This window comes from Drosophila subobscura, chromosome O (genome assembly GCF_008121235.1).
Source record: "Drosophila subobscura isolate 14011-0131.10 chromosome O, UCBerk_Dsub_1.0, whole genome shotgun sequence".
Taxonomy (NCBI): domain Eukaryota; kingdom Metazoa; phylum Arthropoda; class Insecta; order Diptera; family Drosophilidae; genus Drosophila; species Drosophila subobscura.
The window spans coordinates 13,465,765-13,480,587 of NC_048533.1; the positions used below are offsets into that span (position 1 = coordinate 13,465,765).

The 14,823-nt window shown below is 50.0% G+C and overlaps 6 protein-coding genes across 6 annotated transcripts; 3 read left to right on the forward strand and 3 right to left on the reverse strand.

Annotated features, from left to right (window-relative positions):
• The first annotated feature begins 48 nt into the window (after positions 1 to 48).
• Positions 49 to 1,283, forward strand: LOC117896894 (serine protease snake). Its single transcript, XM_034805427.1, has 4 exons — positions 49 to 186; positions 244 to 517; positions 574 to 886; positions 944 to 1,283. Exons 1-4 carry the CDS (start codon positions 108 to 110, stop codon positions 1,217 to 1,219), a joined length of 942 nt encoding a protein of 313 aa, XP_034661318.1. The 5' UTR covers positions 49 to 107; the 3' UTR covers positions 1,220 to 1,283.
• A 125-nt stretch (positions 1,284 to 1,408) lies between these two features.
• On the forward strand, positions 1,409 to 4,627 carry LOC117896887 (NAD-dependent protein deacetylase Sirt7). The gene is made up of 2 exons (XM_034805416.1): positions 1,409 to 1,806; positions 1,939 to 4,627. Exons 1-2 carry the CDS (start codon positions 1,681 to 1,683, stop codon positions 4,216 to 4,218), a joined length of 2,406 nt encoding a protein of 801 aa, XP_034661307.1. The 5' UTR covers positions 1,409 to 1,680; the 3' UTR covers positions 4,219 to 4,627.
• A 3-nt stretch (positions 4,628 to 4,630) lies between these two features.
• LOC117896897 (attacin-A-like) lies at positions 4,631 to 5,492 on the reverse strand. Its single transcript, XM_034805430.1, has 2 exons — positions 5,176 to 5,492; positions 4,631 to 5,107 (listed from the first exon to the last, which is right to left on the reverse strand). The coding sequence occupies exons 1-2, from the start codon at positions 5,475 to 5,477 to the stop codon at positions 4,702 to 4,704; spliced, it is 708 nt and encodes a 235-aa protein (XP_034661321.1). The 5' UTR covers positions 5,478 to 5,492; the 3' UTR covers positions 4,631 to 4,701.
• A 457-nt stretch (positions 5,493 to 5,949) lies between these two features.
• Positions 5,950 to 9,796, reverse strand: LOC117896886 (cullin-5). Its single transcript, XM_034805415.1, has 8 exons — positions 9,663 to 9,796; positions 8,227 to 9,585; positions 7,935 to 8,167; positions 7,742 to 7,862; positions 7,329 to 7,686; positions 7,092 to 7,270; positions 6,879 to 7,028; positions 5,950 to 6,817 (listed from the first exon to the last, which is right to left on the reverse strand). Exons 1-8 carry the CDS (start codon positions 9,669 to 9,671, stop codon positions 6,680 to 6,682), a joined length of 2,547 nt encoding a protein of 848 aa, XP_034661306.1. The 5' UTR covers positions 9,672 to 9,796; the 3' UTR covers positions 5,950 to 6,679.
• Positions 9,797 to 10,352: 556 nt separating this feature from the next.
• Positions 10,353 to 13,254, reverse strand: LOC117896885 (TATA box-binding protein-associated factor RNA polymerase I subunit B). The gene is made up of 4 exons (XM_034805414.1): positions 12,757 to 13,254; positions 12,588 to 12,699; positions 12,093 to 12,533; positions 10,353 to 12,034 (listed from the first exon to the last, which is right to left on the reverse strand). The coding sequence occupies exons 1-4, from the start codon at positions 13,170 to 13,172 to the stop codon at positions 10,412 to 10,414; spliced, it is 2,592 nt and encodes an 863-aa protein (XP_034661305.1). The 5' UTR covers positions 13,173 to 13,254; the 3' UTR covers positions 10,353 to 10,411.
• Positions 13,255 to 13,991: 737 nt separating this feature from the next.
• Positions 13,992 to 14,512, forward strand: LOC117896896. Its single transcript, XM_034805429.1, has 2 exons — positions 13,992 to 14,271; positions 14,328 to 14,512. Exons 1-2 carry the CDS (start codon positions 14,178 to 14,180, stop codon positions 14,435 to 14,437), a joined length of 204 nt encoding a protein of 67 aa, XP_034661320.1. The 5' UTR covers positions 13,992 to 14,177; the 3' UTR covers positions 14,438 to 14,512.
• Positions 14,513 to 14,823: the final 311 nt, after the last annotated feature.

Consider the following 14,823-nt stretch of genomic DNA (forward strand, 5'->3'; position numbering starts at 1 on the left):
ATAACCCAAAAACGATACGAAACCCGTTCTGGGCGGGCGGTAGGTTTTAGCGTCTCACTTGATTAGCGGCTGAGCCAGCAGCAATCGCAATTAAATCTGTAGCAAAGATGATGCTCGTGCTGGTGTGGCTGCTGCTTAGCCTCCTACTGCCATGTGGTTTGGGACAGCATTCGGATATTGTGCGCTGTAAGTGTGGACGGAGTAACTCTCTCTCTCCTGATGATCTCACCTCATCCTTCACAGCTTGCACGCGTCTCAAACAGAGCGTGTTCGAGGAGACGCTGGACTACAGTTTTATATTTCCCGGCGCGTCCATTCAGCGCCGCACTGTGGACAATTGCCGCAGCTATACGCCTCTCATTGTGGGCGGTCATCCGGCCAATCCCAAGGAGTTTCCACACATGGCACGGCTCGGACGTCGCCTGGAGCTGGGCAGGCGAATGGATTGGTTCTGCGGCGGCACATTGATAAGTGAACGCTTCGTGCTAACCGCTGCCCACTGCCTGGAATCGGAACAGTAAGTGGCAAACTGATTTAGTCTGCTGAATAAACTATCTTCGACTATTCCCGCAGAGGTGAGGTGAATGTGGTGCGTCTGGGCGAGCTGGACTTTGACACGTTTGAGGATGATGCTGCTCCAAGGGACTACAATGTGGCGGGCTATCTGACGCATCCGAACTATGCGGATCCACAGCTCTACCATGACATCGGACTGGTCAAGCTGGCAGAGGATGTCGTATTCGATCTGTACAAGCATCCCGCCTGCCTGCCCTTCGACGATCAGCGTTACAGTTCCTTCATAGCCGTGGGCTGGGGCAGCACGGGATTTGCTGTGAAACCTTCCGCGAAGCTGCTGAAAGTAAAACTGGATCGCTACGAGGATTGGGTACGCTTATCCATCACAGCATTGAAGATATCGATCCGATCGCTGGTTTTCTTTCAGGTTTGCCAGAAGGTTCTCTCGCGACAACTTGAGGAATATCCCCATGGCTTTGATGCCAGCACTCAAGTGTGCGTGGGCTCCGATAGGGCACAGGACACCTGCAACGGCGACTCGGGGGGTCCTATATTGATGTACCATCAGAATTATCTCTGCATGTATCATGTGATGGGCATCACTTCGGCGGGTCTGTCTTGCGGCACGCCAGGAATACCCGGCATCTACACGCGTGTCTACCGTTATCTGGATTGGATAACACAAACGATAGCCAAATATTGAATGAATGACGGTGCATGCTATGGAAATCTACCTCTTATATAATTAGTTTGATTAAACTTGCGAAGTCCATAAACCGTGCCATAACGGCTTTTCTGTTGTCACTGCAGTGAGTGCAAACTATCGCCAAGTCACGGAATTGATTTCGTGCATCCCTGAAACATCGATAGACCGCAAAATGCTCGATGGCCGCGCACTGGATCATCGATAGTTGTTTACCTTTTTTCTAACAAAAAACAAAATATATTATATGAATAAAACATAAAACAATTAATTGTTAACGTCCTGAAAAATGCAGGAGTGTAGGGCAAAAAACATGTAAGAGTGCGCGCTGCCAAACCTTTCACACAGCTCGCAGCGGCACGCTATTTGCTGCCTAAATCCCCCCAACCCCTGTGCGCTGGCTGGGGAGCATTTTTAGTTTGGATTTGCAGAAACTACGGCCCGGAGAACGCTGGCTAGTCATGGAGGAGGATGTGGGGCTGCCGGAGCCCAGTGCGGATGTGGCGCAATCTTATATAACGCGCGCGAAAGTGAATCCCGCAAAAAAGGACAACGAGAAGCGGCGTCGAAAGGATGCTATGCGAAAGGTAATTAGTGTGCGCAACCCCCACACACACACACGCACACAGGCACATGCAAGTGATTGCAATTTTGTATCTGAGCGTGTGTATCTGTGTTTCCCCATGATGCTAATCAAAGACTGTAATCACTTCCTTTAGGTTTCGCTTATACTACGGAAATGCGACTCCCTGCGCTCCGTCGACGATCGCCAGTTTCTGGAGAAGCACCCGGACATGGTGAAGGCCACAAAGAAGCGAAAGGAACGCATCGAGATCTACAAGGAGCGTGTGGTCGAGAAGGAGGATGCGCCGCACGTGATCGAGGCCAAGGTGGAGCAGCTGGCCAACATCATCTCCCAGGCGAAGCATCTGATCTGCTACACGGGCGCTGGCATCAGCACGGCGGCCCTCATACCCGACTACCGCGGCAGCAAGGGCATCTGGACGCTGCTGCAGAAGGGCAAGGATATCGGCGAGCATGATCTGTCCAGTGCGAATCCCACCTACACCCACATGGCCCTGTACGAGCTGCACCGGCGTCGGCTGCTCCATCATGTTGTCTCGCAGAACTGCGACGGTCTGCATCTGCGATCGGGCCTGCCGCGCCACTCACTGTCCGAGATTCACGGCAACATGTACGTGGAGGTGTGCAAGCACTGCAAGCCGAATGCCGTCTACTGGCGCCAGTTCGACACGACGGAGATGACGGCACGCTACTGCCACAAGACGCACCGGCTGTGCCACCGCTGCTCGGAGCCGCTGTACGACACCATTGTGCACTTTGGGGAGCGCGGCAACCTCAAGTGGCCGCTCAATTGGACAGGGGCCACGCAGCACTCGGAGCGAGCGGATGTGATCCTCTGCCTGGGCTCTAGTCTGAAGGTGCTCAAGAAGTACACGTGGCTGTGGCAAATGGACAAGCCTGCGCGCCAGCGGGCCAAGATCTGTGTGGTGAATCTGCAGTGGACGCCCAAAGACAACATAGCCAGCATCAAGATCAACGGCAAGTGCGATCGCGTGATGGCGCAGCTGATGCAGCTGCTGAACATCTCCGTGCCGGTGTACACCAAGGAAAAGGATCCCATTTTCGCACACGCCACGCTGCTAATGCCCGAGGAGTTGCACACGCTCACGCAGCCGCTGCTCAAGAATGCCGACGAGGACGAGGCCTTCACCACCACCACGGAGGAGACGCAGGACTCGACCATCTCGACGGAAAGCTGCAGCTTCAGCGATCTGCCTATAGGCAAGGGGCCGCGCATTCGCACGCCCATTAAGAACGGCAGGCGCATCAAAACAAACCTCGATCTGCGTCACAAGTTCGTGAGGAGCGTGTGCTCGAACCAAATAAACGGCAACGATGCGGAGGTCAAGATAGAACCAACATCCAATGGGGAACTCAAGCTGGGCAATGGCTCGGGGCCAGGCTCTGCGCTGCTGCTGGTCGAGGAGGAGGAGACGACGACGACGACAACAACAATCAAAGTGGAGACTGAACTGAAGCTGGAGGAGGCACTGGACATCAGCCCCAACCACGATGACGCCCTGCTCCTCACCACCGTGAAGCAGGAGATGCAGCTGCTGGAGTTGCTGCCGAAACTGGAGCCACTCTCGCTGAAGGAGGAAGTGGAATTCGATATGGAAACGGGGATCAAGACGGGCATCCAGCCGAAAGTGGAGAGCATCGAACTGCCAAAACTAGTCGCTATACAGAAGACCCAACAGGACACAAGTCCGCGAACGAGTCTACCGAGTCTCTGCCAACTGCCTGTGGAACTGTTTCTGGAACCCGTGCAGCTGCCGCCGCTGGTGCCCATTGGGGCGCCGCTGTCCACACCCTTCATCGAGCCGAAGCACATACTGCCACCAGTGTTCCAGGCACTCAACATACAGATCCAAAGCGACGGTGCCACCTGCTCGGCGGACTCCACCACCGAGGAAGACGAGGAGAACGAGCTCTCGCAGATGGACATGCTGCGGCAGCACAATGACGAGGAGCTACTCCGGCAGTTGCCCAGCTGGTATGACGCCAAGTACGCGTACTCCGGTCTGCACAGCATACTCATCCCCCCGCCCGAGGATCTCAACATTTGGAACTCGCAGGTGGTGCCGAATTTCGCCATGAATCGCTCGGCCGCCAGCTGCGGCTTCTGCTTCGATCGGTACGCCGAGCTGGACTGCCAGTTCTATCGCCAGTGGAACCTCAATCAGCGCAAGCACAAGAAGCGCGCACGCAGCGGTCGCTTTGTCGTCTGCGAGTGCTGTCCGACCAGCGACGATGAGGATGAGTACGACGAGAATATCTCCCTGGCGCACATTGCGGCAGCGGAGACGGCCAAGCGTCGCCAGCAGCTGACCACGAGTTTCCCCCGCAAGCTGGCGCGCACACAGGCGGGTTGGTATGGCAAGGGCTACAAGAAGGGTCGCAAGCGCAGATAGACAGATCACAGATGCTCGCTTCAATAGTATTTTAGCCATAGGAACATAAGTTGATAGCGTAGCTGGTAGAGAGTCCCCCCCACCTAGCCTAGGGTGGGGGTGCAAACTTTTACCTTTTTAATTTGTCTACTTTATGTACGTCCATGTCCAATTTTAAGATTTTCTGCACGATCTGCTCTGCGTTTTATCATGTCATTTTTTTAATATTTCTTTGCTGATTTGTGTGGTGTCCTGTTGTCCCATTTTTAGGGATCTTTTTTCTATGATTTGTGTTCGATGTTGGCGTATTTATTTGGAAATCCCACGTATAAGGATCCTTGTCACAGCAAATCACTTTATTTAACGCCCCCTTCTTAACTTTTAGGTTAAATAAACAATAAGGGCATTAATTATGCTATAATTAATTGAATTTTAATTGTTGGATTGGTAACATTTTCTATAAATTATTATTATACACAAATTTCATCATTTAACATTCCAGCTTTAACCACCGAAACGATGGCTGAGACCCAGACCAGCGCCAAAGTCTGTCCTTTGGTTGGAGAATGGACCACTCATCCACTTGTTGGCCGATCCCGTCAGATCTAATTTCGTGTTGCGATCAGCCGAGGACCACAGATTGGCACGAGCTTCGGCGCCCAACTGACGACCAATGCCGGGGAAATTGCTGTGCGTCACACTGGCACCATGGCCATTGATGTGCGAGTAGTCCAGAGCGGCGCCATTGCGTTGGAACTCAAAACCGTTGGCCAGTTTGTTCTGCGAGGCGAATGCCTTGGCATCGAGATTGTGTACGCCGTTGTTGAAGAGATTGGCATGAACCTCCTGCTGGAACGAGTCCTTTACGCCGGGTGTGTGAGTCCTCGTCAAAGAGGCACCATGGCCATGGCTGTGGGAGGGAAAGGAAACTCGTTAGACGACTGCGTGTCTGTTGGTTGTCTCCTGTGATCCACTTACTTATTGTAGGCCGCAGTTCCGCCAACGGTGACGGGACCTGATTGTGTGTTTCCAGCTGCAAATCCCTGGATGATAGCATTATGATCGGGAGTACCAAATCCCTTGGTCAGATCCATACGAGCATCGGCGCCACCTGCCGGGTTTGAGGCCACTGAGCCGCCCAGCACCTGACGGCGGAAACGATGGCGAAATAGCGGCTTTGGAGGTGGGCTCTGGGGTAAAGGCCTGAGCCGCTGAGGCATCGCCTCGGCTATGGCTCCCAGTGCAACAAGTGCCACAATTAGAATGCTTCCCTTCTGCATGTTGTGTTTGGTTTGCTTTGCTTTGTGTTGTCTTAGCTGTGGAATGAACGAACGCTGACTGATGCCTGATTGTGGCTCACCTTTCGCTTTTATAGCGAACGTTCTACCATACGAGGGGGATCACATCGATCTTCCATCTGTCTTATCAGCTAGTAATTCCCCGCTCAGCACCGGCTGTCTTTTGGCTGCTGTGATTTACATTTGTTTATTCTTTAGGAGGGCTCTGCTCTGACCTTATCTTCCGCTATGCTGCTTCATTGCACAGCCAACTTGTTGCTCCTTTTTTTGTGGGATTTACCTGTGCCTCCACCATTCAACCGGAAACGAATTGCTTTTTAGGGAACTTTTCTAAGTCTCTTGGGGCTTTGGTGTTTCCTAATTTATTCCTTATTATTTCCGCAAATAATTATATCCTTATAGGAAAATCTCCTCCAACGCATTGCAACATTTTTAAACCATTAAAACTCTTTCATTTCGCTTTCATTTATCTGTGTAGAACCAAGTTTATTCACTTATTAACTTAAGGCTTAAAGTATTGCTAATTTAGTTTTAGTTTCGCGATCATTTCATGTGTGTGTGTGTGTTGTGTGAGTGTGTGTGATTAGGCATTCATGCTGGACTGATTGAAGAGGAAGCTGCTTCAATCGCTGCGCTCTCTCTCTCACTTGGAACATTACAAAGAGCAGACAACAAACAAACAAACAAACGAACAAAAAAAAAACAAATGGAACAGAACACATAAAGAATACAGCGAGACGAGATGATTAGATTAGCGCTATACCGATTGATATTATCGATCTGTTGGGAGTGTGGATTGATTGGACATAATACCTAGATCTATGCTGCCGGGCAGCCGCCATTGGAAACGAAATATATAAAAGTACAATTAAGGTAGACAGGGCATGCAAGCAGTTACAAGAAGCGATATAAATTTAAATACAATTTGTATAAATGCTGCGAGGACACGCACACACATTTCCATATAATACAATTAGTGATCCAAGTGATCCCATCCAACAGATGCATTGAGACGTTTGAGGCCTTAGAGCGTGCTTAGAGCACAACAGAATTGAGATTTAATAAACGCGGCGAGATTGAGACGATCTGGAGCTTGAGTGTGTGAGGAATGGAAACGGAAATTGAGGAGGAATGATTGCATAAATGTGGTAGGTGCAGGGTGGGGCCCGGGCTTGAGACTAGAGTTAGGCCACATAGATGAACATGTTGATGTCGTCGTCGTCGCGGCGCATGTACTTGTGCTCAATGAGCCACTCCAGCTGCTCCTTGATCATCTTCTTGGACGGCAGGAACATATTCTTCAGTATATCGATGAGTTCACCCTGACAATCAATCGGTAATGAATTAATATTTCCTTCAATTGTGTCTGTTGTGTAGACTCACCTGCAGTGCTGCATTGTTCATCCGTTTTCGCACTTTCATGATCTTAATGATGGCCTCTTGGGTGCGCAGTATGCGTAGCTGCACTATGGACTGATTATCCTCCTGCTGCGAACGCTCAGTGCTGAGCTGCAAGCGCCCAATCAGATTGAGCTGTCAACAAGGAGAGCAGAGGGTTAGTCTCTTCTGAGAGCTGTTGGTTTGACCTTTTCCTACCTTGCCACGTCGCTGCGATTTGCCATTCTTGACAATGGCAAACTCCTGATTGATATAGAACAAAGTGTTCTCTGCAAAATCCTTGGGCGAACCAATGACCGCCGGCTCCATCAGCAGTATTTGCTTTTTGATCTTCGGAAAGGCAACCAGAGACCACAGCGTGCGCCTCAGCTCGGGATCTGCAAGTAGAGAAACGATTAAGAAAGTAACAGAAGGAGAGGCACGGTCAAATCTTACCTGGCAGCTCGGTGGCCAGTCGGAGATTCTCGTAGGAGATTTTATCCAGCTGTCTCTGATTCCAGGCAAACAGAACGGCCATCTGGAAGGTGGTCACATCCAGATCGTAGCGTCCAAAGTTGTTCACAAAGGTGATGGTGCCGTTGCTCATGTGATGATACCACTGCAGCTTCCTGCCGGAATGCTTCTTCTTGTAGAACTCCTCCACATCGGGTATATAGTCCTCCAATTCGATTGGCAGCGATACGGACACACGCTCCGAGCAGCGGGCCCAGGCCCCAGCGTTGAGTATTTTGATATTGATAGCATCGTGACGACTTATCGAAGTGCGGAATTGAGTATTTAGATCCTCGCTGACCTGTAAACGAATGTTAGTTGGGAGGGAGCACAAGGGGTCACCACGAACGACTAACCTTAATGTCTTGGAACATGCGCGCCAGACGATTCACATAGTCCGCTGGCATTCCCACCTCTCTCAGCCACTCGACAATGTCCTCCTCCTTTTCGCTGTCTGCACTGGTGCCCAGAATCAAGCTGCATCAATGGAAGATGGAAATGTTAATAGCATTAAGATTTATCTGAACCCCCTCTGAACTCCCAACTTACCGTCGCGTCAAATGAACCTTGTGGTAGCGCATGAACACATCTTTGTTATTGACATATTTCAGTACGAGCAGGACATCGCGCAGGCGGGCATCGATCTGTTCGCTGGTCAGCCGTTTGCTCAATGGCGTGCGACGCAGCAGCATGTCGCAGTAGTTGGCCAGCAGCTCGGGGCATTTGCTCTCGGGTGCCGTGAATTTCACACCTCGATTGGCAATGCTCGTGGGCAGCTCCATCTAAGAGATAAAACAGGGGATACAAAAAGGGCTACGTGGAGTCCACGATTTCCACTTACTTTGAACACACTGGTGTCATTGACCACCGTTTTGAAGGCAATGTCGCGGGCGGTCAGGAATCGAGGATCATCGTTGAAGGCATTCCGCACCAGATCGCTGAACTTATTAAAGAGCTCCAGCAGCCGCTCCACATACTTCTCCGAGTCCTGGGTAATGATATCCGAGGCGGAGAGCATGTCGGCCAGACCGGCGGACATAATGTGCCGCTGCAGGTCACCCATCATGGCCTCCACACCGACGCCGTGCAGCACGCGATCCATCAGGCGGAACATCAGATTGAGACGCTCCGTCTCGTAGTCCCGAATGAGGGCCGGGCACTCGGCAATGATCGAGTTGAGGTGATCCACAATGAGCACCTTCACCAGGGTGTAGGTGAGTATGCTGAAGCTGCTGGGCTCCAGATAGCGCTTGGCGCGCACCTCCTCCTCCCGCAGCTTGGCGTCCGCGTACTTCATGTAGGCCAGCACGCCGTTTTGCTGCTGCTGTTCCGTGGACTTTAGACGGTAGAATTCGGCGGTTGCCTTCAGATAGGCCATCTCGAAGTTCTCGCGGTAGATCTCCAGCTTGTCCTCGGCGTTGGACGAGAGATTCACGTAGCTTTCACGCACGCCCACCACCAGCTGGGCATCGTAGGCATCGCCATTTCGCTCGGCGTGCACGATCTTCATGGCCGAGTCCTGCAGGCGGTGCTTGATGTCGTGGAAGATGTGCTTGTTCCACGAGTCGAGCATCAGCTTGCGCACGGGACTGTCCTCCGTGGGATTCTTCTTCGAACTGGAGCTGGCCGTGTTGCTCGCGGCCGCAGCGGCGGCGGCACTTGTCGAGGCGGTGGCGGAGGTGGACGCTGTGGCAGAAGCTGCTGATGTGGAGGCTCCCGATGTGCCTGCTGCAGAGGTGGATGCGGCCGGATTCACGGAGGAACTTCTTGTGGCCGCCTGATTGCTGCAGGAGGCCGCATTCGAGGTGGACGCACTGGTGCTGGCCCCCGAGGCGGACGAGCTGGAGGCGGGCTTCACCTGCGGCGACTGCTCCAGCTGGCGGAAGGGCAGGGGCAGATAGTTGGACTGTGTGAAGAACTTGCGCCACTCCACAATGTAGGTGGCCAGCAGGGCCTGTTCGCCCCGCTGCGCCTGCACCTGGCTCTGGGCGTGCACAATGAACTCGACAATGTCCTGCTGCAGGCAGTCGTATATCTTGGCCGCCCCCTTCTCGTCCCACAGGCACACAAAGTGCACGCCAAAGAAGAGGTCCTGCCATTCGCGCTGCGACACCGTGTCCTGCCGCAACAGCTTCAGCACAATCTTCCTCTTGTCGGGCCAAACCTCGTCGAAGATGTCCCTGTCCTTTTTGCCGCTTGCCTGCGAAAAAAATACATGGGGAAGCCGTTCAATGAGTACTTTTCCGCCATCGATTATTGATTGCTCAGTTCGTTTACCCTTAGCATTTTGTTCGTCGCAATCTCTTTGTTTTTGTTGGTGCGTCCGCTTCACTTCATTTATTTATTTTTTTTTGTAATTAAAAAACATTTGTTAGCGATGACACCAGTGTGGCCGCGGATTTTTCTGCCCATCAGATTTTTACCGAAATATACCAAACTCATGTTCAAAAAGATACCGTAAATATACCGAGGAAAAAAAGAGCTTAGCCCCTTTTGCCCCCTCTATTTAAAAAGGTGAACAATTGGAATTAAGCCACCGAAAATAATTATGTTGTAAATTATTTCGGTAGATCCATCATATTCCATCCTTCCACTTTAGTTATCTCTCACTCCCCTAACATGTATGAAGGTGCCTTATTTTAGTTTTGTCAAACAATGGGTTAATCAGTCCCTGCCCATGCTCGGAAATGTATTCCTGAATTTTGGTATTCCGTTTAATATTACTAGTTAGAGTGGACTTTTATTGGCCAACTTATAATTTTATTTGATTCATCATTCAATTTCGCAAACGATTAGTTAATTTTTAGGACACCCAAAAAAGGTCTACAAAAAATAGAAGCATAAAACGTAAGTGGGAATAGAGTGTTACGTTATTTAAACACTTGTTGCTTGTCAACCGAATATGTTGAAGAATAATAAATTATAAATTGAATAAATTATGTTGAAGAATTAGAATTATTATCAAAATTAGTACTAAGCGGTCTTTGTTTATTCTTTTGGCTATTCATTTAAACGCTTCCCTCACTCTACCACATGTCTCTGTATATTTTGGTCATCATATTGATGTCCTTGTTTGGATTGTTGTACTTGAATCGCAGGTTGTCCTTGTGGTTGCTCCAGTCCTCGATGCCATGGTGAAGTACCACCTCCAGGACGAGCAGCTGCTCGTAGAGCACAGACCAGCAGACGCCAATGGTTGCGGCGCAGGTCTCGAGCAGCCAGCGAAAGGAGCAGGGGAACAGGGTGCGCAGCTCACGCTGATGCATCTGCGGTAATTTGTGCATATGGCCGTGCAGCAGCCAGATATCGAAGTTGGACACGTTCAGCATCTGCTTCATGTTCTGCATCTCGTCTTCTTCCTTGGGCTCGATCAGCTCGGAATCTGTCAGAGAGCTGCGAGAGTTAAAGCGCCGGCGGGGCATGTTCAACGGAATCGACAGCGGATCCATGTGCGCCTCGTCAAAAGTTTGCAGAGAACTCAGCTCGTCCAAGGATATCTCCTCGTCGTTCAGCTTCACGTGGACTTTGGGTGTCTTGTAAATTTTCCAAAACGGATTATCTTCCTCCATTTTCTGGCGGCGAGCCGCACGCTCAAACGCCTTGTACCGTGCGCCATAGATGGCCACGGGCTGGCGGAACTTGAAGACCGGACGCTTTTCCTTCTTTCGCAGCTCCTGGATCCACTCGTCGCCCGTGATGTCACAGTTGGCTCGGAATTCCGACGACTTCTGGTCCAGTTTCGGGAAAAACTGGAACATACCCACCCTCTGGTAGTCCTCCTGGCAAGCGAGTTCCTGCACGCACAACTTGACTTGATGTTTGGCTAGGTAATCGGCAAGATCCTTGGTCTTTGCCATAAAGGGATCCAGCTGACGCTCAGAGTGCTCCACCCACATATACTCGGGAATCTTGACGCTCATGTCCTCGCCCTCGGCCCGCGAAGCGTGCATGAGCAGCCGTTTAAAGTAGCTGAGGGCGGGCGTCATGCTGGCCTGGAACTCGATGTGATCCTTTGCCGTCATCTCAGCGCTGCCCTCGCCATACTTCTCCTTGAGCAGGCTCTCGAAGGTGTGGCGCATGTTCTCGCTCTGTCGCATGGCCGGCGTCATCTCCAGCTCGGTGAAGCTTTTATCGTGCTCTTCCTGCTTTCGCTCCTTGATGAGGATATCATCGAGCTGCCGCTCCAGATGGTTGGCCACTCCGAAACGCTGCGCAAAGCTCTGATTGTAGTGTGAGACCAAAATCTTGCGCAGCTCCACAAAATGCATCCACTCCCCGAAGACAAACAGGCTGGCAGGCGCTTCCTCGCCGTCAGTGTCTTCCTGCTGCAGCTTCTGCAGACGCTCATTCACTTCGGCGGCTGTCTCGGATATCTTCTGCTCCTTGACATCGTCCAGGCCGAACAACAGCTTCATGACGTACACGATGTAGGCCATGACACGGGCCTCATAGCGAGGGTAGGTCCACGTGTCCCACAAGCGCCTGAACTCGGGCCGATGGAAATCCATCAGGCGGCACACATACTCAGCCACTGCGGGCGGTAGGCTCAGTTCTCTGACGTAGCGTTGAGTGAGGGTGGTCAGGTCCGGCGTCTGGAATTCAGTGAGATCTATAAAGCGCGACATGTAGCCCACTTGTGTGCGCAGGAACTGCAAGGACAAAGGATAGTTAGTAGTTCGTATAGGTCATGCCCGAGCCGAGTCTCACCTCGTAGCTACACTTGTCCACTTGGTGCCCTAATTGCAGCTCCTTTATCAGCGTCTTGCTGCGCACAGCCACATCCTCTGGCACATATTTAAGGAGGTAGCGGCTGGTCAGATGCTCCTCGTCAATCAGCCGCAGCAGGTCCGTCAGCTGCAGGTCGTCTCCGATCATGTTCAGCGCTATGGCCAGCACCACATAGAGTTTGTTGATGTTCAGGAGGAAGATATTCCGATCGCAGTGGCCCAGATTCTTGGCCTTTGGGCGCAGACCATGACACCGCATGCTGCCCGTGCTGTCCACGCTGTGCTTGTCCAAATGCTTGAGTGCCATGTGCCGCTTTAGGGTCTTGCGTGCTCTGTAGGACCACTGCAAGCGAATGCTCTGTCCCGCTGTGGATTCCGTAGCGGCGTCCTTCTTGCTACACACGGTGGCGTCTAGTTTGCGCTGTAGGAAAAATATTAGAACATGGCCCTAGACACGTTGCTAAGATAATATCACCTTGGTTTTCCTCCACTGTCGCCACTTGGAGCGCTCATCATCCAGATTACTTTTATCCAGCCTCTCCCTCTTTCGCTTGGCCTGCTGGTGATTGTAAATGATGCGCGCATCTCTGCAAGAGGGAGATTCATTTGGAATGGAACAACTTTAACTGCGCCACTGGGCCTACCTGGGCAGAGAGCGCACATTGAGCTTGGGCAAACCCATTACATTGCTCTTGCAAAAGGCCACCTCCATGCGTCCAAGGTAGGCCGCCCACACCTGCAGCGTCATCAGCTTCAGTTCCGGCTTGGCCCCCAAGTCGAGCAGCTCCTGCATGAAGCCACGCAGCACAAAGTTGTAGAACTCCCATGAGGTTATTTCATTGTCCTCCGTTTTGACCTGTGGCTGCTTGATAGTCCGCACCGTAGTGTGATTTTTTGTTTCATTGAAAGTGTCTTCGGCGTTTATCTCCACAGCTCGCAGTTGTTCCTTTTTGGTGCCGCACTCGATGCAATAGTAGTAGCCCTCGCGCTCCTGGAATTTCCGCTCTGCGCACACATCGCACTGCATGTCGTCCACCTCCACTACATCGGTTTCGTCCATTTTTACTTATAATTAAATATTGTTTATTTTTTTTTATATTTAATCGCTACTGCGACTAAACGGTCAGGGAAATCCTCTCCTGTTACTAAACGGTCAGGGAAATCCTCTCCTGCTACTAAACGGTCAGGGAAATCCTCTCCTGCTACTGTATTATTTATTTATATTGAAAACGTGCACCTCCACCAGTGTGACCGCGGATTTATCGATCAAATATACCGACAGATCCTCGGAAACATACCGAAACATACCCTTTCATTTTCATACTGTAAATGTACCGTAAATCTTAAATAATTTTCCTCGACTTTGATCTTCTGTTTTATATTACCAGCTAATTAGGACTCTCAGCTTTCAAACTCTAATTTTACTGGAATCATCAATCAATTCTCCACAAGATTGGCGGATTTTATGACTTATCTTAAATGGATTGATTGCAAATAAGGTAAAAGTGGGATTGGAATGTTACAACATTTGACAATTTGTTGCTGGCCAATCAATGGTATTGTATAGTATGGGCACTTTTGTACCCTGTTTGCAATAATTAATATTAAAGTACCATTTTACCAGATGCTTTTAATATATCCCCAAAAGTATATCATACACCGTAAATGGTCACCCTGTCCTCGCCTAGAGCTGAAGAATAATGTAGATAATATCCCCGAAGTTTTTCGGCAGAAGATGCCGTTGTGTATCCTCAATCATCGATTCATTTTTGTCAATTCAAATAAGTTTAGCGCCTGATCAGTAAATTAACCATAAAATACAGACAAGTATCACAAGATGCCGACTAGCATTTCTGAATAAACATCCGTTCGCTGAAACAACAGAATGAGAACATGGCCTTACTGTCAATTCTAAGATAAGACATAATGATGGAAGCCTGGGGAAGAAACTTCACTAATGACTGAGATAATTTGTTATATCATTTGCATAGCATAGCTCATGCGACAACGTGTTGCTATATAAGCCTAGCATGGAAGCTCAGAACTTTACTTACAACAATCCAACATGTCTTCTCTGCGTCTGGTCCTGCTTTGCCTGGCTCTCTTTGTGGCGGTGTACGCCCAGCCCGCTCCAGGAGCTCCAGAAGATCCCACTGAGAGTAAGTCAAAAAGGAGATATTCAGAATATTGATTATTTACTTATCCATTCCAACAGCTACACCTGTCGTTGGGACTTTAGTGGGTTCCTTTACCGATGGCGCACAGCCGCGAACTCTGGCCCTGCTGCTGCCTGTGCTGTTCCCCAGTCAGTTCTCTTTTGGATAAATAAATGATTTTGGATGTAATAAAGTTTAATAAATATTCAAGCAATCAATCAAGCAGAATAAACGTTTCTTGAATAAATAGCTTCAAACATATAATTTTTAAATTCTTCAGAGCACCAAATTAAAACAAATTTCCAATCGTTTAGGTTATGTCAGTATTTTTTTGTTTGTTTATTGCACAATTACAATATACATGTTCACTTTCATATAATTTATTACAACTAAAGATACTACAGTATACAAAAATATGTGTGTGTGTGTGGGGGAGGAGGCTATTCTTCAGGTAAATCTTAATTGTGTGGGGGGGGCTTGACGATTAGGCTGGGTTAACATCAACAACAGCAAATCTGGCGCTGAGCCTTAAATCCGCGCATACATAGTACAAAA